The sequence below is a fragment of the Anopheles maculipalpis genome, chromosome 2RL, assembly GCF_943734695.1.
Source record: "Anopheles maculipalpis chromosome 2RL, idAnoMacuDA_375_x, whole genome shotgun sequence".
Taxonomy (NCBI): domain Eukaryota; kingdom Metazoa; phylum Arthropoda; class Insecta; order Diptera; family Culicidae; genus Anopheles; species Anopheles maculipalpis.
The window spans coordinates 81,971,843-81,993,060 of record NC_064871.1 but is presented as its reverse complement, the minus strand read 5'-3'; the positions used below and the strand labels follow the sequence as shown (position 1 = coordinate 81,993,060).

Here is a 21,218-nt window from a genome sequence, read left to right as displayed (position 1 = left end):
CAATGCGCGGGGAGGGAGGGCCACCGTACGCCAAATAATGAAATAGACACACACAAGCATTCTATTCCGTACCGGCTATATTTTGCTACTATAATAAACCTTTTACACGCCTCCACCCCCCCCCCCCTCGTTTCGTTACTTAATTAAATCACAAGCTTTTCTCGATTAACAGGGGTTAAACAGTTACTTAAAGCGGGTTGCCCGGTTGTCAGTTTTATTTTTTTGTTCTAGCTAGCCGTCCTTGCGGCCACCGGCTGCTGCACCTGTTCCGACAGCATCATGATGCACTGTTCCTGCGTTACGGCGGAAAGTTCACGGCACCACTCGTCCAACAGTACGGCACCGATAGCTAGGTTGAGCTGTCGCTCATTACCAACGCTGTAGTTAGCTGCCAGGCCGTGCTCTAGACTGTTTGAATGGCCAAGATGGAGATCGGTACCGGTAGTCTGTCCCACCAACCCGGTGGATGGATGACTCGCAGAAGGTGTCGTGTCGATCGACATGAACTGTGTTTCTGCTTCGCGCGATTCGCGTCTCGAGCCACCCATCAGAAGCCCGCTGGGTGGTGTTACCGGTGAGGGTTGGCTCGAACTGTTGGCACCGTGCAACGATGCGGTTGTATACGAAGGCGGCTGTCTACCGTTCGGTGAATGATTCAACCCATTACTGCTCGATCCTGAGGTACGGAAGCGTAAGGGGGGGTAAACACGAAATAAATATAATTAAAGTCAAGTTTCCGCTTCCAAGTAGAAAGAGAAAAGGGCACATCAACTCATTTAAAGCATAGTAGCATTTAATAAAGGGAATTTACTACGGAGTATAGTAGCAAAACAGGGCCATTAGTACGCATCATGCTGATACAGGTTAGGGTAGTTTGGTTTTGGGGTGGGACATAAAACAATAATATTAGCTACATTAGTCGTATTTTTGGTTGGGTATTTTAGGTTAAAATTAAATAACACACGCACACACACATGCACACGGAATTAGCGTTCTTAGTATGCAACGAACCAAACACATATTAGTATCAATACAAACAGACAAACATTCTAATGTGAACAAAAATGTGTCCCTGATAAATGCTTTTTGTGACTTAATCGGCAAAAACCGGACCGGAGCAATTAGATGAATAGAATGGGAAAGAGGAGTAATTGGGGTTTAGGGAAGCGATATTGAAGGATGTATAATTCATGCTTTTTTAATTTTTTATTATAATGTTCCTCTAGTTTTTAAAAGTTATTCTTCTTCTTACAAAGTTTTAAGGGTAAAGTTTAAGGGTGTTTCCTCTCGAGTTTTTTTCTGAACGTTTCCATATATTTTGGTTCTTGTTAACTTGTTTTGGCATACAACAGTAGAAGCAAACTTAGTAAGAGAAACAACATATATTTGAGAACGAGGAAAAACAAAAATATAAGGAAAGATGTAAATAAATTGTTGCACAAGAATAAAAATACATAGGAGTATGTAAAAAAATTGCGAGACAAGAGCAAAAATATATCAAAATGCACAAAAAAAAACCTCGGGACCAGAATAAAAGTTTATGAACACGCGGTAAAAAAAATCATAGGAAAGTATGAAAAATTTCTGGGACACATAATTGTGTCCCAATAACATAATTTGTGAAGTTTTTTTTTCCATGTGTGAGTAAAGACTTTAATAATATTTAAAACCAAGGTTTAAGCTCATCATTTAAATGATATTCTTATAAAATCCACATAAAATTGAGTTATTTAGCTCCTTAAACGTTTCATAGTTCAATTATTGATAATACCTGACGATAAAATGAACGATTTTATGAACTATTTAAACCACATCAAGCTGGCAAATTATTAAACAAGGTTTAAGATTTTTTGCTGTTTATTTTCACGCTGTATGTATTCTGTAAGATTTTGAAAGATCTCGATATATGTCACAAATTACGATACAGACCTTTGTACGATTGTAGTATCCAAACAAATATTGTATCATGCAAGAGCAAACTCGAAAAAAATGCTTTGAATTTTTCAAAATAGCAATATAAATGCAATTTAAATTTAAATTCTATACACATGCAGATAGTATGCCGGTAACAGCAATGCAAAACTAGCAGGAACAAATTAAAAAATAGTGGGAACATAGAGTAATACTCGAAGAATAAATCTAGCAAAAAAAATAACACAGGAATTGGAACGAAGGAAGAGGGAGCAGAACAGATAACAAATAATAGGGCATGATATTTACCGGTAAAAAATTCAACTATCTGTGCTAAACCCGATGAAGCTGAATGAGGAGAAACAAGATGAGATATTGATATGGTGGCATAATATATAATCTTTAAATCGATCGACAAAAATATGGAGTATTTGGTGTGTAATTTTGCTTATGCTTTCACTACGCTACGATTCTCTCCTTGCATTCCCGTGTAGTAGTGGACGAAGTTAGGCGTTAGTTTCATTTGATCGTAAGATACGCAAGACGGAATGAATGAAGCCGAAGAGTGGGTCAGTTTTTTTAAACGACAGTTTTTGCGGGTGAAGTACACAAGAAGACCAGTAGTGGGTGTGAGGAGCGCTGTGTGTTAGCGCGGTGTTTAGATACAAGGACGCAAGAAGTGGTCCGTTTGCAGCGGTAGGATGCGGCTTCGACGCGTTGTTGAGAAGAGTGCAGCATAACGCGAAGCATCGTGAGTTTAGTGACGAACGAATCAATAAGCTAAGCGAAAACGCTATCGCGCACGTGAGATAGAGAAGGACAGTAAGATAGAGCGATGCAAGAATATCAGAAGGAAGAAGACTATAAAGATGAAAAAAAGAAATTCAAAATAAAATACAAAACTGAAGAACACATTGAAAATCAAAACAAAACATTAGAAAAAGATACGATTTAAACAAAACGCTCGAAAAGAAATTGAAAACGCTTGCGCAATCGCAAATGAAAACCGTAGAAAAGTTACAAAATTAAAAAACACAATAAAAAAACGACAAATGGATAAACGGTACGGTATGAATTTGCAGTGAAAGAAAGCAAAAACGAGAGGAAAAATCAAAAGCGACAAAAAGAAAGCAAAAAAAAACAGAGAAATAGAAAAGCAAAAGAAAAGAAAGTATGGCAGAGTGATGTGCTGTGATCGAAACACGCGCAGCAGTAGAGTAGAAGTAGTAGCAGCAGAAGTAGAAGGGCGGCTAAATGAGCTGTGAAATGGAAAGCATCGGTGAGTTCCACATTTGGTGTGTAACTTAAGAGGGATAAATGGCTAATCGAGAAGAGAGAGTGTGAAGTATACTTTGGTGTGTATGAAGGGTTTTTCTTTCCCGCGCGAACAGTAAGACACCTCTTTTCAATGACTTACCCACAGAACCAGGCCGCCGAAAGATGTTGGAAAATGAGTTGCTGATGCTCTTGCGTTTGCCATCCTGCCGTTTGAACGGGTCGTACGATGAGCTTGGCGTCAGCTGCATCGGTGTCGTTTGCGATAGGCTCGAAGTCATCGAGGAACCGCCACCGTTCAGTAGCTTACCGCTGGCGGCCGATTCGATTGCATTTTTGCGCATATTAACGAGCCGGAACTCACGGTCAACTAGGAACGAACGAGCCAAATCAACGATTTCGAGCGATTCGTCCGTATCCGGGAGTTCCGCATCGATTTGTTGTTTCAATATCTTTAGCACCTGTACAACGGGGGAAGTGTAAAAGTGATTTAGCGAATAGTTTAATAGGATATAATTTAAAACAAAACAACCTACCTGATGGAAGGACGGCGTATCGGAGGTGGTCGGTATGTCCGGACGTAGAAGGATCGAGTGTAACAAGGGTAGCGGGAAAAGGGTCAAGTGCGTGATCAGTCCTGTGAGGTGTAGATTCACATACAAGCAGTTGCTTGTAAACGTTTGCAGTTTGCCCCAGATCGCCGTTAAAAAGGGACCTTTGTTTTTCGAAAAGAAATTACAATAATTATAGAAAAAACGTTATAGCATGTACTGAGTAGTGGTGGGAACACCAGAATGGATTAATTAATCCGGACTACGACGCGTTAAACCGGTGTACGATCCGAAAAAAAAATCGGATTAATGCAGAGTTTACTCCGCAATTAAATTAGAATTGCTTCGGAACCAACTGCTGATTTTACTTCTCACACTCTCAAGCACTCACCTAAACTAACTGTCCCCTGCGCGAACAGATCCTCGGACAAGTCTAAATCACCGATCGGTTCTTCCCGGACGCTTGACACCTTCCACGCATCGATTCGCTGATGTTGGTGCTTCAGTGGTCCCGGCTCTTGTTGCATCGCCGGTACCACCAAATCGTTCGTTGCTTGTGAAAAAACGTTTAAACTTTCGTACCCACTACTATCACCGATCGATTGTAAACTGTCGAGCTGTTTACCGCCACCGTTAGGGGGCGCAATCGATCCACCGAACATTATTGCACTAGAGCTCGTTGAACTGGTTCCGGTTACTGGCGGATGGTGATGATGTTGCTGCTGCTGCTGACTATCGCAATCCCCGATACCGGAATCGATCGAAAACTCCCGTAGAAAATCCTTTATCATCTGCACCTTCAGGGCGCGCACATCATCCGGATTAACGATACTGTTGTTGTTGCTACTGCCACCGCTACCACCGTTGGTGGTGTGCGAAGTTGCACCTGCGGCTGCTGTTGCTCCCAGCGGTGGATGTGAAAAATTGGCTTTACTTAGTTTTTGGTAACGATACACATTGTTCCACTGATCACAGGCATGCTTGCATTGAACGATGCGATTGCGCGCATCGAGCAGGTACGCTTGGTAGTTCGCGAGTAGCGTTTCGCCCGTCGTCGTGTTCAACCCGTAATGGTTCCAGTTGGCACCGATCGTTTTGCTAACGTTAAGGTTGGCATTATTGTTGGCACCATTACCACCGTTGGTGCTGCTGCTTGCCGTCCCGGTGGTGGCAAAGGTACGGTTGTTACCCAATGGCTGCACGTTTTGGCTCGCGGCGGTAACACCGATACCGCCATTGTTGATGTTCAGCACACTGTTCACCTTCTTCATGATGTCCGGCGTAATGTTGAGGAAGTATTCGACCGCTTGCGTGTACGGGTCGACCCGATTGATTTTGTACCGGTGCGATATCGGTACGTGCTTGCAGTGCAGCAAATACTTCAACATAAGCTCCAGCATAATGTCCTCACAGTTTAAGCTAAGCAAACTGTCGAACAGCGATAGAGTCACCATGCAAAGCTAAAAAAAGAAAGGGGCAGGAAAAACAATTTTCAAAATGTATTCTTCAGTGGATTCACTTTTATGCAACCGTTAACTTACCCGCGAATCGTTGCTGTTAAGCCGTTCAACCAACACGTCCAATATTCGCTGCCCGTCGAACTTTTCCTCATCCAGCAGAAAGCGAATCACGAGCTGGATCAACCCAGGTTCGGTAATCGAGCGTACGATCAGATCGAAGTACGCCATTGCCGATACCTGCGACTCAACGTTCGTCTGGAATTGACCTTGCCCTTTAAATGTCTGCTTACCCATAAGTGAATGTGTGTGTTTAAGGAAATGGTGCAAAGTAGGAGTAGGTGTTTTGTTGCGAGGAGTAGTATTTTTGTAGACGTTTTGTTAGGCATGAGATGGCGTTAGGTTATTTTGTTTAAAAATAAAAAAGTTACAATCCCATGTAGCAGTCGTATCGCATGGGACCCGGTGTTCCGATTCATTCACATTCAAAAAGTGCCAAAATTCGGAAGCGAAAATCGCGTCGTAGCACATTCACAGCATTCGAGGCCAAAGATGCAGCACACACACACATACACCCATAAAGACACACGTTTCAACGCGATCGTATAATAGAGCAAAAAAAAACCGTTGATCATCAGTTACAAAACGGAAGTGTTGTGTAAAAATACGATATCGATAACGATTGTTTCAGCAATAAATTGCGCGATCATTTGTTAGATCATAAGCGAAACAAAAGAGGAGAAAAAAAGATGGCAAACAGCAGATAAAAAAAACACACAGTTCGGAAGTGAAAAGTGTATGAAAAGGGGAGAGTCAAAGAGTGTTGTAAAAAAAAGAGAGAGAAAAAAAGAAATGTAAAGAAAAAGAAGAAAATATATAAATAAATAAAACAAATTCCATTAGCGTTCCGCTAATTGTAAAGCTGGTGATACGCTTTAATAGTAATAATGGGGAGGGGATTTTACACTCTCACAACGTGCGGTCAATGCCTGATAAAGGAACAGATAAAACGGAACACGGTATGGTATAACATAGCTTCCACGTGCATGGTTGGATTCGAGGGGACAAAAATGAAATACACACGTGGTTATGAACAAAATGGAAGGAAACATATATAACTGTCCAAGAGCGTACACTTTTTCGCTAAACAAATAGAATGTCGGGGTGGGGAGAGATGGATCGCAAAAATAGCCAACCAGAGCAACAGGGTGAATACTAAAACTATTACTGTACAACGAACAAAAAACACGAAATGTGTGCGTGTGTGTGTGTGTGCATAAGGTGTAACTGTGTTCCGGTGCGATCGAATGCGTAAAAGTGTGGCTCATGTTTGATCGTGTGCTGTTTGTTTTGGGTGTCTGATATTGACACCTGTTTGCCTATTTACAGCTGTGTTCAAAATAATTGGAACGCAATATGCATTTTAATATTTAAATAAGTTTTAGTAGATTTTATGCTTCATTTTTGTATCAAAAAGCAAAGATTGCGAGAAAAAAGGAAGTCTAGCAATATGATCGGCCAAATAAATAGTCGTAACACCAACGACAAGAAGATGCTACTTTATATTAGTACATCAATAAAGCGTCCAGTCGTAATACTCGAATAAATTAATTAGAACATAATAGTTTTAGTACATATATTAATGTAAGAAAAAAAATTAAAGCATGACCGACAAATCGCCGTGAATGTTAATTTTCATAAGAATTATTTTTCAATTATTATTAGAGTGAGCTACTGACAAAAAAAGCACTGCTAGTATTTAAAACATCAATGAATTTAAAACAATTAGGCCACTGCAAGGACGAATTGATATTGTTTTGAATACCACTGTACTTTACATCTTAGAACGCGAAAGGATACAATGTTTACTAAACTCTAGCACAACAAAACAACCAAACTAAACAACAAAACACATAAAGAAACGAACAACACGTAACGGAAGATCAAACAAAGATGTACGCCGTCCATCCACCCAATAAGATGGTTTAAGCCCGAATGATAAAAGCAAGTACAACAGCTTGGTGCAGCATAGACGGAGCGGCGCGCAAGTGGCAAATGCAAACACAGTGTAATGGTGAATAATTGTTCCTCCATTACAGAGACGCCATCGATGCCGCCACTATTTCGATCCCCATTTTTTCCGTCTGTGGCGTGCAAGATTAGTAACGGTTCGGTTCATCCGCCGGATGAAAATGCGATGGAAAGTTGTTGCAATGAGTCTGTGTGTGTGTGTCTGTGTTGTCGGGTGGGGCACGATTAGCGATAAGTAGGACAACACGCGCAGTGCAGAACAAAAGCATACGAAAAACAAAATTGTTGCGATAGAAAGTGTGGCGTTCGGTGTTACCTGTAGAATGGCCGGTCCAAGAACCGGCACCAGGAAGCCTTGATAGAGGAAGTCGAGCAGCTGCTGGCGGATCATCGTATGGGCCACCTGTACGACCGCGTTGCAAAACTCGAGCGAGTTCATGAACAGTGTCAGCTCGGGCATCTCCGTCACATCGTCCGTTGTGATGCGATACCAGTCGACGGTTTTGATTTCGATCTGGTTCGGGAGGCGTGAATATAACCCGCCGAGTCCGGTTACCAGTACCGGACAGATGGACGAGTACGTTGCGATGTAGGTACCAACGTTGGAGTTTTTCTGTGACAGCGCCATGCAGAGCAGTAGTGCATCGCGTGCCTGATGACCTAACGAACCTTCCCGATGGACGTACGGTATCAGCAGTGAGAAGATGATGAAGCTGTTGACATGGAGCGGACGGGAAAGAAGGTGAAACGGTGCATTTAATGCTTACGCCGTACTATCTCGACGGAAAAACCGGCAGCCTTACTTCGTGTGCCCACCGTTGCTCGTGTGATGGCTTTGCTGTGTTTGCGTGGTGGAGAAGAAGAACAGATCGAGCAGGTGCACGTTCTGCATCAGCACCACGCACAGTTGATTGAGCAATATTACGAGCCGCTTCTCGACGTCTGGCGGATAGATTTCGTTCTGGCTCGAGGCCAACAGCTTCAGCAGCGGGCGTAGGAATGGTTCGTGCACGAGTAGCTGGTGACGCGAGTGACTGACTAATTGCTCGTACAGCTTCAACTGCTCCAATCGTACTGCGTTTGCGTATCTGGAGGAGTGGGGAGGAACAAAAACAGCAAGGAGAAGGAAAGTATGTTAGAATTTGGGACCTTTCTTCCTTTTGTCCACATGACTATTTCCCTACTTACCTTCCCGTTTTGATGCCCCATTCGTAGAGTTTGTCGAGTAAGTTTTCGCTCAGTAGATGCTCTAAACAGGGTGCTGGCGGTGCTGCTTGACCAGGGAGACTAAGCTTGTTACAGTGATGCAATTCCACCAGCAGTAGCGTTACCATATGGTCCAGATGTGTCACCACGCCCAGCACATCGTCATGTGACTGACTTCGGTAGTTCTGTGGACAGGGGGTAAAAGATGATCGTAACTGATTAGTTGTACTGAAGTTGTATTGTTAAGAAGAGGCTAATAAAATTTTGCATATAGCACAATCGAAGACATTCTTCTTGATTTATTAATACATATTGAATTATTATAAGCATGCTTCGAAGTCGGGTTGGCTTGTGGTAGCCGAAATATTATTCCTGGTCAATGTCACTATCTACTCTGTCGTAGGTTTACCAATAAAACTATTGGAGAAAGTGTCCCGGATGAGATCTGCTGAAAGATGTTCGAAAACTTGGTGACTTTCGATTGAATCTTTTCAACCAGTTCATCATCTCCAGAGATCTTATGGGAGTCCAGATCCTTTCAAAGCTTTAAAGCAGATTCTAGAAGTTATTTCGTAATCAAAAAGCTTCCGAGGGTCTCAATGCTAACAAAAAAACTACTAAGGATTTAGTACAGCAATCTCGAAAATTGGAACACACTTCTCCTGAACTCTGAGTCCTAGATTTGGAACGAAAAAGCCCTTAAGTTCTAGGGATCTGTTCTTCATTAGTTTCTGTTACATTTCACCGTCTATTCCGGAGTGATCCGAACGTGTCCTCAGAGTATCCACAGTATCTTTGTGCTCTGGATTCATCTAGATAGTTTCTTTGAGCTTATTACCTTCACTTAGTGCAGTCAAATGTTGCCTGTACATAAACGACTTGATACAATATACGCTCAACAGGTGGATGAACCACTAGCCACCGGAGGCGTCGCATGAAATCAGCACACTTCTGTAAAACACATAACACGTCGATCTCTTTATTCACAATCGTTTTCTAACATGAAATTTAAATTGTCAAATTAACAGAGCATGCAGGGGAAATGGTCATTTCCAGCACAATGAAACCGTGCTCCCCGCGCGTCTGTAATTATCGCCAATGTGTAAAAATATGCAACGGAAAGCAAGAGTGAAGGAATCACAAAACAGAAGAATAAACACGATGCCGCACGCGCGGCCACAGCATACGGTGCTCGATATAATTTTTATTTAATTTGTTAATAAGGAGAAAGCTCCAAACACCACACAGCACACGGCGCGATTTAAACACCACGGTAAAGCACGCCACATTCGAAACGCTCCACCATTTCGGAGAGTACGGCGTGCAAACGACTATTTTCCCTCCCAGGGAGCGCTGGCGATCGAAGCGCGTAAATGCATAATTGCGGACCTAAGCTACCTTTTTTTTTTTGCACCCAACACCCATCGACAAATACGCCCTATTCCACCAGCGCATATTGAACCTCCTACGGTGCACGTATGTAGACCTTGACGCTGCTCGGGAAACAACAAGTCAAATGAAATCGAACCCAAACAAACAAATGCGCGGAAAGATGAATCCTTCCTTCTTTCTGTAAACAAAACTAAAAATCGTACTTCCTCTTTGGAAGCTACTTTACAACAGCTACAACAGTGCAGAAGAAGTATGCTGATATGTTTTGCCCGCTGCTGCTGCCCGCGATTAATGTTCGACACTTGTTGTGCTCTTGGCATGTGTGCGGAACTTTATTTTTTCTAGTGCAGTAGGTTGTTCGCTATCTAAAGCCGGGGAAGTCATGCAGCAGGGTGTGTTCGTACTTTCTTTCTGAATGTTGTTGGTTTGTTTTGATCGAACTTACATACTACGGTGTTGATCATACTGTTCAGGGTGTAAGGTTTAACACGTATATTTCTTGTAGCAGTTTTTGCTCTTTGAAGGTTTTTGTATTCAATTTACTAATTGTAAAAAGGCGTGTATTGCACCAACAAACATCGTTGATGATCCAGGCAATATTCCAACGAAGAGGTATCCGTTTCAAATGAAGATTCAAGCTAGGATTGGTTCATACTCAAAGCCTCAAGATACCATTAATAAATGACTGCAAACTTCATCCCTAAAACATGTGTAGCAACTTTGATCTGGCCATTAAGATTTCGTATGAATACGGCGGCCACTACTGCGGCAGCTGCTTAGACAGAGGCGGTCTATGGAATCGGCGACCAAACCTTCAAAACCCGAAGAGAACGAAGAGGAAGATATCGGAGTGATCTACTGTACATAAAAAAATGGAGGCTTTTAAACTGATGACGCTATTCGCGTACGGATCAAGAGATTGTAGCGAAATAAACAGTAGATTATCTGTGAAAATTACAATAGTCTTTTCCTTATGTACTTTACAACTCAGTAAATTTCGCTAAGCAAGTTGTCTTTTAGCATCTGTTACTTACGGCCAACTGTACTGTAATTCATGGAAAATTCATAGTCCCAAAACCTACAGATAACTTTAGGATATACGGTTTTCGAAGCTGACGGAAGCCCTTTAGCAACGTTTGAGAGAATGGATCTTAGAAAGGGAGAACTTCGAGAGATAGGGTTCAGAACGGAAGGGAACAAGCTATATTGAGGACATCTGGACTCTGAACTGTTAGGCTTACATACTCTGCAAGAACACCATCCACCACCATGTGCTGGATACTCCTGGTTGTCTTTCCTCAATCAAATTTCTATGTTCCTTCTCGTTGTCTGTGCTCAAATCCTCCCTCTAAATATCCCTGCAAGGCACTCTGCGGTTGGTCGCAAAGACCCTTTGAACCCTTCCATTGCTAGTTTTATCCTCTCGACCCAATGCTTCAACGTCCACACATCTTCAATTTTCTTCCGCCACTGCTATGTTAGAAATTAGGATAGTTTGACTAGATATTGGATTATCTGACGAAAGCGCTAGATCGTGAGCAATTTTGAGGATCTTTACAGCAAGCTAAGATCGCAAAACCGTTGAGAGATACAATGTAATGCTATTTCTGCAAAGGAAACACTTAGCACCTTTCTAATGATGTTCTCTTAAATACGCTTCACTTCCTTTTCGTCAACAAAATTGCATCGAAAACATCTTTTCCCTTTTGCCCTTTCGCCGTGCATGGAAGAGATGATTAATCGTAGCGTGAATAATAAGCCGGTAAAATGGTAGACTCGGTCACGGAAGTGGTGCTGCACAACGAAAAGACCCCCCATTTATGCTCAATTGTGTCATGCAATTTTAGCTTTTTTCCTCCCCATACCCACTTTTCTGTACGTTTTATTATTAAATTTTCTGATCTTCCCTACTTTCGCCCATACGTACCTTCGGTGGTGGCAGCGAAATAGCGGTGAAAAGTGTCTTTCGTTGCACAATACTCGAAAGAACTTGGATTTAAAAGGAAATCGGTGGGTAAGGTAGCACGAACTCCCGAAATGTGTTTTGATCCAGTGGCAGAGAAAAACAACCTCCGATTGTTACATGCGTGCACGCATCACGGCATCACGGCACCAGCAGACACAATCGAGCGAATTTTGTGCCATTGGTTTACTTTCGAATCCGGTGTGAAAACGTAAGACCGTCCGGAGGATAGCTACAACCCCCAGCCCCAGGTAGCCCTGTGATGTATGGTTGGGGTGGCCCACGCATCGCGAAATTTCTTCGCCAAATCGGCCGCACGCGATCATCTCCTTCTGTGGCCGGTGGTGATCGTCGCCAGCGATGCAGAACGCGTTGCGTTGGCGAAGAATAATGGATCAAGAGAGAGAGAGAGAGAGACAGAGAGCAGCAAGAGGATAGGATAGGAGGGATTTGTAACTTGCTTGGAATGGGCGAACCTGTCAAAATGCTTGATCGGTAGTTGCTGTACGTCAGGCACAAGCAGATAACTTTAAGAGCAAAAAGAAGTCTCACGATAACAATCAACGCTATGCTGGTGATTATTACACATTTGGTGTGTATTTAATCTATATTTTTATCGCTAGGATCTCCTAGGTTTGGGTGGTGGTGGTGGTAGGCGACAGCAGCGGCGGCACCGCACATCTTCAAACGTCAGGACCGCGGTTCAAATCCCATCCGGATCGTCCCCCCGTAGTAAATCGTTAAGGCAACAAGAAGAAGATAGCTAAGATCTCCACTGTTATAATTAAGTGCATTTGATTCATAAAAAATCACTTTGAAGCGTTGAAAATACAGTACATTTCAATGGTCACATGGATTGTCAAAGCACTTTTTCCCCTCTGATTGAGATATCTCCAAAACGTGGATTTTGAACGCTTCAGCAGCATCTTCTGGGGACCAAAATCTTTGACCACGCATTTCTTTCTTGATGTGCGCGAATGAAAAGAAGTCATTGGGTTCCAAGTCAGCGCTATAGGGAGCGGATGACCCATCGATTCGATGTTTTGGCCGGTCAAATAAGCGATGGTTTGAGCCGATGTGTGAGAGCTCGTATTGTCATGGTGAAGATCATTCTTCACCATGACAATGCGTTGCTGTTGTTTGTTTTTCGAATTTCTCCGAAGACTTCACATTTTCTTGTGCGAAATAATGTTTATGTTGAGGAGGAAGAGAGGCACAAAGATGCCTTTATCTCGCGATATGATGTCACATGACGATCTTGTACAATTGGATCTCGAACGGCATCAATGTTCTCAGACATTGACACAACGGCCGTTTTTGGACGATCTTTATGCTCCAAAATGTCAAACTTTCGAATAAAAAAATCAGATTGCATTACTTCTTGAGGCCTAGGCCAGAAACATATGTAGCAGCCCAAGTATTTATGTGAATGAAACGAATTTAACTAATATCGCAAGATGATTGAATCATCTCAATCCGTTGCAGGAGTCAATATTGGGACACTTGGCCGACGTCACCGATCTCTGCATTGCCGAGATGAAGTCCAGAATTAATTTTTTTTAAGGTTCAATGTATCAGAACCAGACGTTCGGAATATCAGATTATACTGGACTGTCAAATTCATTTAAACAAGAAGAAATTTTTGCAGTAGAAGAAATATTCTACTGCAATCATCATCATGTTGGCCTGCTCTTTTAAAGAGCACGTCGTAGTGACATGGCCCGGTCAACAAAAGATCTCCAGGAAACTCGATCTCCGACAGGTCTCCCTTCACCTGCTTCAGCCAACTAACTCGCTGTGCTCCCCGACGCCTCGTGCCGAACTGGGGGTCGGTGACGAATACCTTCTTGGCGGGGCATGAGTCCGGCATGCTCATAACATGTCCCAGGAATCATACCCTGCCGGTCTTTGTCACCGTCAGGATGTCCGGTTCTCCATATAGCTCAGCAAGCTCTTGGGTCATCCTTCTCCTCCTCGGAGGATGCAAGAGCGATTGCATCCTCCGCTCGGATGGTCCAAGACTCGTTGCCATATAGAACCACCGGGCGAATCAGCGATATATCTCTTCTACTCCAATACTACTACTCTCGGTTTGACTAAGGTTGCAAGGTAGCACGGCTGGATCATGTTTTAATTCATGTCGTTGTGTTCAACCAGAAGGTCACATTAAAAAATCATACCCTCATCATACGCGCCACCTTTATGACACCTCCAAATTTCAACAGATGATGAAAAATGAAGATCACCTGGTCCGAAATCTCTGCCATCATCACCCCAAAGACGGTTGGTCATTCAACCGCGCGGTACACACATGCGGTAACACTTAATGCGGTAACACGTGTGGTGCTGAGGCGTCTGGCGTCCACCTTTAGCGCACCCTCATTGCACTTTTGTGCCATCTCGCTGCATCCATCGTTTTTTTTTTTTCTGCTGTTGTGTTTATATCCCACGCACTCAACCCCAATTAAAGCAAAAATTGTAACGTAGGCGTACCAACAAAGGATGGAAAGAGATCGTGCAAGAGTAATGACATTCGTCTCAAGAAAGAAAACTCCATGCATCAAATTGGATGGCTCCGGTTGGCAAACAAAAGCCCTGCTTATGCGCTTACGAGGCAATTAAGTTGAAAATTCAATGTAAATCGTGTACTGGTTCTACGTCGTAATGATCCTCGATGGGAGGGAAATGTGTACAAGGCATAATTTTCACTTGCAAGCGCGAATTCTGCCGAAAAAAAGGTGAGAAAATTATTTTTTGGGAAAATTCCATTTCTCGCTGCCATTCAACAATGGATTCGCTTGACAGCAATTAGCACGACATTGCCGGAGATACAAACCCGGCAGCCTGTTCGGCCGAAAGCACCAAAAATTGCTAATGAATAATGTAAAACACACACAAAACTGGAACGTTTGAGTGGCAAATGGTAGGTAACGTAAGGCTGTCAGAATGTTGGGAAAACCTACTGGCTTTCGTGATGATAAACCTGAACTGAAGCATGAAACGTTAATTGAAATTATTTTAATCTACTTTTGCGTTTCATGGCTATTAACCCCAAGCTGAGGGAGGAATGTTGTGAGTTGTTGCTCCGTTTAACTGGAACTGCGACATTAAAAGCAGCGTGTTGGGTGTTTATTTTGCAAACATTGATTATTGTTGTGTTAATTTAATTCGATTCTGACATTAAAACTGTAATAATAATTCCTGTTTGGTGGTACTTTAACATGTCTGGTTTGTGGGAATGGTAGAAAAAATTGTCTCAGAGATTAAATGGGTAACCCAATTAATGAGCCTCTCTCTGGAGCACTCTTAAATGAACCATCAGGAACCGATAAGGTCCCCGGTGCGAGATAATGGTCCACATAGAGCAGTTAATCTTATCTTGCGCTATTACGCTTTCCCACACAAGTTCTTCTTCTAATTTCTTTGCTGATCTTAAAGTCAGCGCTTCGAGGCAAACTATCTTTCCCACAATGTCATCCATCGATCGCGATACGTCAGCCAACACGAATGAAAGCTCGCTGTCGCAATTTAGCATAATGAAATCATGCTTCTTCGCTGCATCACTTCCCACATCATCACCGATCCGAGCGGTGTTGGTCGGTTCACACGAACGATGCTACTTAATGTCGCTACCGGCGGCGGACCACGCATTGGTCTCACGTGGATTAGGCAGAAATGCGATCACGGTCCACAATCGTCATGCGTAATCTCTTGGCCGTGTAATTCTCTCACACCTCACTCACACCCGTCCGTATACGGCTCAGCATCTTAGTGCCATTCGCCCTCACCCTCCTAAGGTGCCGTAAGAGTTATAATGATGGTTACCACGATAATTGGTACCTTCTGAAAATGTTCGCTTGGAAGAAAAATGTGATCCAGTGGCAGATTTCTTATATTGCGTTGAGCGAGACATTTTGGTGTGGTTTTCTTACTCGATTGATGTACACATGTGAATAACTGTACCGCGTGTATCCGGTGCGTCTGTGTGCAAATGCGGGGTACATTAAGAGTTTTTCTGTTAATTCATTAGCACCGTCGTCACCGTTCTAGCAGACCTTTTTTTAATGGTTATTTTGCTTTGAAGTGAGATTGCAGAGGTATTACAAAAGACAACAGCGAGCAAGAATACCGAATTAACGTGAGTGTTTCTTTGAGCAAATAAATAAGGCAGAATTTGATGATTCGACGCGAACCCAGTTGATTTATGCTCAACCGGATGGATAGGATGTGTTCAGAATGAAGCGACAGTTACACAATTCACCGTGCAGTCTTTTATGATCAATCATCAAAATATGATCTTAGAAATATTTTGGTTTTGTGATCAGACAAGGTTTTTTTGACAGTCTATGTCTGTTGGAGACTCTTCGAAAGATATGGAAGCAATGAACCGAATGCTAGCGATTACCTGGAGTAAACAATATTTGCCTCCAACCGCAGAGCTCCTTGAAGGGACAATAAGAGGAGAAAGTGGGCGATTGATTAAAGGAGAGCACAAGTATCCATCAGATGAAAAAGAAGGGAATCGTTGCAAGAGATTCGAGAAAGGAATCGCCAGTCTTCGGCAGACAGACATCTGAACTCATAAGGATCCAGAACAGAGGCCGAATCACCCAACAGTTTACGGGTAGCAAACTTGAAGGACTTGTGAACTCGTTCAAAACGTTCTATGTAAACCCCAAAAGAGGGTTTCCAGACACCGGAGCAGTACTCCAGCAATGACCTGATCTACAAGCTAAACCCGGTTAATACAGACACCATTGAGAAGACGGTATTGTATTTATCAGGACATAGGGTAGGGGAGTCACCATTACATCAGGATGAAAACCGATCTCAAATATCCTGAAGGATAGAACAGTCGGTCAGGAACATGATAGGATGGAACGTCAATATCCCCGCCTTTCTGGCAGAAGCACCAACACCATCGCTACGTTTCAACTTCAATCTAATCCTGGACCTACTACGCTTCCTCTGTCCATGTAGATTCTTATGACATGACTAGCACATGTCGGAGCCTGTCATTGAAGCAACACTTGTAGTGTTTTTAACACACATAAGCGGCCCAAAATCCTTCTGAGGAGCCTGTTCCTCTCGAGCGTGGGCCAAGAGTGTTTCGCTAGTTTTTACACCATTTTCGAGTCTCGGAGATGTGTGTGAGTACTGAGACTTCTTCTTCTTCTTCTTGGCTTGACGTCCTGATAGCTAGGATTCGTTTTCCATCGAATTGATTACTAGACTTACTGATACCACATAGTCGAATAATCAGTCCTCACTACAGAGGGATGATCCGGATGGGATATGAACGCCGGGTCCTGCCGTATGAAGATCGGGACCGCTGTCGCCTCTACCACCGGACCGTTGTGCACAATCCCAGCTCTTTCCGGCATGCTTCGCAGAGTACTATTTTTCTATATTACTTAAACCGATTATTAATTTCTGCAAACGCAAGTCATGCAATGCAAATGCTGCATCTAGTCTTAATCTTAATCCGTAACGTTACCGGGAAAGAGGCACATGTTTCAAACATTCCATTCCACAGGTTCAATACAGATTAAACAAAGTTGCGCGCTTGTTACGATAATCTTGCGCTTCGAACCGGGGCAATTGTTTACGCAACGTTTTACCAATCGTCCCGATGATAAGCCTAGCCGACCCCGTCGGTACGGCTGCACATGTGTCACCGGAACCAAGCGTGGCACAAACAAGTTTTACTACTTCTGTAGCGGAAAAAAGCCAATATTGCATCGAATCGCAAAAGGAAAACCGGTACGCTAGGAAAGTGTACCGCGCGATGATTCGCATTATCGCGCTGCGGGTATTTTTTTATTATTTTCGCGATCACATCCATATCCGATGCCCGGGAATTGATGAAAGTAACGGAGCTATGTTACAGGTGCAGCAGCAGTGTTGTGGGGCATGGGATATCACCATCGTCTCCGGAGATCAACGAACCGCGAAGACGGCCGCCGGGGCACGTTGATGGCATTTTGTGAATGTTGTTTTGGCGTTGCTGGTGTGCAGCAGCCCTTTCGCCTGGACACACAGGCGGGATGGATTGCGATTTAATATGCCGAAACGATGTTGATTGACACGCGGCAAAAGAGCATTTGCGAATGGGGAAAGCATAATAGGTTCGAGCTTTTCTTTCCGTTTGCGCGAATCGGCCAACAATTGGCATTTAATTGAAAAAATAAAGCAGAGCCAGATTTTTTCCAAAGGAAATCCCGTGTGGTGGAAGTGGAACCAAATAGTTTGCATTGCTTTTTCTTTTCTTTCACTGTGCTGTGCGGTTCTTCTATGGGCAAGGAAAGTCGTAATTTGTGATGCAAAAAATTTAATTACGAAAACCATAAACAAGAGGCGTGTTAATGGAACTTTAAACGAATATGTAGTTTAAATACGATCACATCTGTTGTATAATTTGTATCATTTATCTATCAATTAGGTAATAATTGTTCAGATTCAAGGTAACATGACCATGTTACCGTGCAAAAGAGATGGACCATCGATCGTTTGATCGGCTCGTGAAGTTCATCACGTGGTGCTTTAGCCTATTGCTTGTGGTTATAGGATGTGATGTAAGGCGTGCCACGCATGACTAGACCCGTTTCCTCTGCATCTCTTGCAGAGCCTTTCCATGTTGATGATAAGTCTCCGCTCGGACCCTGCCATTGGCTGGAGAAAGTTGGTATTTTTTTTTTTTATTCATAAAGGACGGCCTTATTATTGTTAAAGTTGGTATTATCTTCTTTAGAGATTATTGAATCCAATACAATTAAACTCTTCTATGTGCCAGAGGGCTCTTAAGATTCGGCTAGCTGGCTTACTTGCTTGCTTGGTTTTATTAGCAGCATATTTAAGTACAATGTTTAATGACATTTAAGGTTTTAATGTATCTTCAATTAAATTATATGTTTAGTATAAAGTTTGTCTTTAGAGATGTTCAACAATTCCAGATAAATTTCCTACATAAGAAAATGGAAATCTTCAGGAACACGAGGAGAACTACATTTCCATCGGGGGATTAAATTCAACAATAGTAGGACGCCCTAACAAGCGACATCTCCTTTACCACTATCTTCTTAACTGTATGCAGATAAGAATCCCCACGCTGCAATCTGTTGAAGTTATATAACATGGGTAATTAGCTTCGTACCAATAGCCGGTATAGGCCCAGCGAGCCACCTTGCTTGCAGCTGATCAATAGTTGGATTTCGTGAGACATTTCTTAACCATCAGCTACTACTAACAATTCTTTAGGTTTACAACGTAATTTCTGCTCTAGAGAAGGTTCAGAGCATGAACCGTTTGTGTCCTTATACGCAAGGATCCCTTCAAAACCCCGAGGCCTGGATGAATGAATCGTTCTGCACTTTCAGCTTAGGGATCCTGGATAATATGGGAATATTTGGTTAAAGTCCCCAATAAGACTTGGGAAATGTGTCCTCTCAAAGAGATGCTAACACCCTATGGATTTTTGAGTAAAACTATTTTGGAAGTTGTTTTCCAACCACGACCGAAGGATCAACTGATCGCTAAGGTATCGAAAGGACTTTAAGCAGACTAAGATGCCTGCTAACTGCCGAAAGCATTTCCGTCCAAATATGTGTATGACATTATACATTCCTTGGTGCTTCTTATGCCATAGGATTGGGACTGAGTAAGATCTGAATGAGTCATTCTTGGCTTAACAAACTGCTAGGTCAAGGTTTCCATCTAATATCTTGCTAGACTTCTTGCTAGTATTGATCCCAGATCCCCACCGGACCGTCCTGAATGAGGTGTAGAGCCTAATAATTGAGATATTCTGTTCTAGAATCATTCATACGCTTTGACTATCAAGAAAGCCAGGCTCAGCTCCTGAAGAATGTTCTTTTTCGAATATAGTTGGATAGCCCAGTCCACAGTACGGAGGATGCGATTTGGATGTGATTTGATCCACAGTCCTGCCTTAGACAGTGCTTCTGAAGGATCCAAAATTCTTGAAGATAACTCAAAGCTGCTTCATCTTCATTTCCTACAAAAAAAGGACATTTTGATGTACAATCCCAACATGCCCTCCGCCTTACCTCCGATCGCTGTATAATTTCGTACGCCTGCTGCCAGTGGATGCAGAAACTGTCGTAGCACGCCTTGGGATCGCATTCGGTTGCATCGAACGGCCGTATCACCGACAGTCCACCGGCCCCACCGACACCGGAACGCGCTCGGTCATTTGCACTGTTGCTGTTGTTGCTTTTGCTAAAGCTTTGCCGCAACGGGCTCGATCGTAACCAGCTCATATTGTTGTGTTGCTGTTGCCTAGTTGCCGTTTGCTACAAAACCCGTAAAACTTCTGTGTGTTTTTGTTTTTCTTTTCCTGTTTGGTATTTTGTTTTTGTTAGTATTCGCTCGTTACGCTAGTCGCTTCCTTTTTGTATGAACTGGTTGCTTCTCGAATCGATCACTTTCAAGAGTGAGGCGAGGCGCGTACTGTTCCGCGCTCTTTGTGGTCCCGTTCGAATTTTTAAGCCGATTGAAAATGCACCACAGCTCTCGTTCGGCCAGGGGATATTACACAATGCTGGTGACCGAGAACGGTGGTAGGTCGATTGGTGCAAAAGGTACGAAAATTGGCAACCGGCACACACTGCTAATCCGAAATCCGGAAGCCATCGGTAATCGGATTTACGGGAATCGTTTAATAACAAATCACTTGATATTATTAGCACCACGTATGATGAGTAAGCTATCGGGAGGGACACTTCACTTGCGGGTTGATGAATATATTTTACAACACACAACACGGAACTTCCTGTGGAAAAGAACAATGGAGCAGAGCGTAAGCACAAGCACTTTTACACACCACTACACGATAAAGAAAAAAACACAGACTAAAGTAGGCGTTTGACGAACTGCTTTGCACAGGTGTCTGAGACGCACATTGCATTTAGAATATAGTAAAATGCAAATGCAGCGGTGCTGTGGCGTACACACGACTCCCGTACTGCGTGGTGGTGCATTCCGTTGCGTATGCATTTTTTTTTCGCTTGTCATCCACAACATAAAAACATTCCCGTTACGTGTTGTCTGCCACAACTTAACATGATTGGGTGGGGTAAAAAAGGGGGTGGCAAACAACAATTGAAAGAAATGCGCACACATACAGTGGAATCTGGTGCGCCCAGCGTGCACTAACAAAACCAAACCGATCCAACAAGCACGATAAATTCTTTTCCCTCCACTCACACAAGACGATCATGGGTATGTGTCGTCATCACCTTGGGGGCTGTGCGTTGAGAATAGGTCAAGTAGATTGAAGTGTAGTCGGAACAACTATTTGCTGGTTGAGTTGCAACACCCATTCATATTTCTTATCGCATCACAGCCACAAAAAAAAAACACACACACATAACTGCACTGCTTGCCCCCGTGAGCACAAAACACTCCTTAAAA

General features: G+C 43.0%; 1 protein-coding gene across 1 annotated transcript; it reads right to left on the bottom strand.

The window, feature by feature from the left end:
* Positions 1–227: 227 nt before the first annotated feature.
* LOC126568674 (FHIP family protein AGAP011705) lies at positions 228–20,078 on the bottom strand. The gene is made up of 10 exons (XM_050225188.1): positions 19,853–20,078; positions 8,414–8,616; positions 8,029–8,313; positions 7,542–7,938; positions 5,279–5,479; positions 4,129–5,197; positions 3,723–3,901; positions 3,329–3,647; positions 2,221–2,259; positions 228–676 (listed from the first exon to the last, which is right to left on the bottom strand). The coding sequence occupies exons 1-10, from the start codon at positions 20,063–20,065 to the stop codon at positions 228–230; spliced, it is 3,354 nt and encodes a 1,117-aa protein (XP_050081145.1). The 5' UTR covers positions 20,066–20,078.
* Between the last annotated feature and the right edge of the window lie 1,140 nt (positions 20,079–21,218).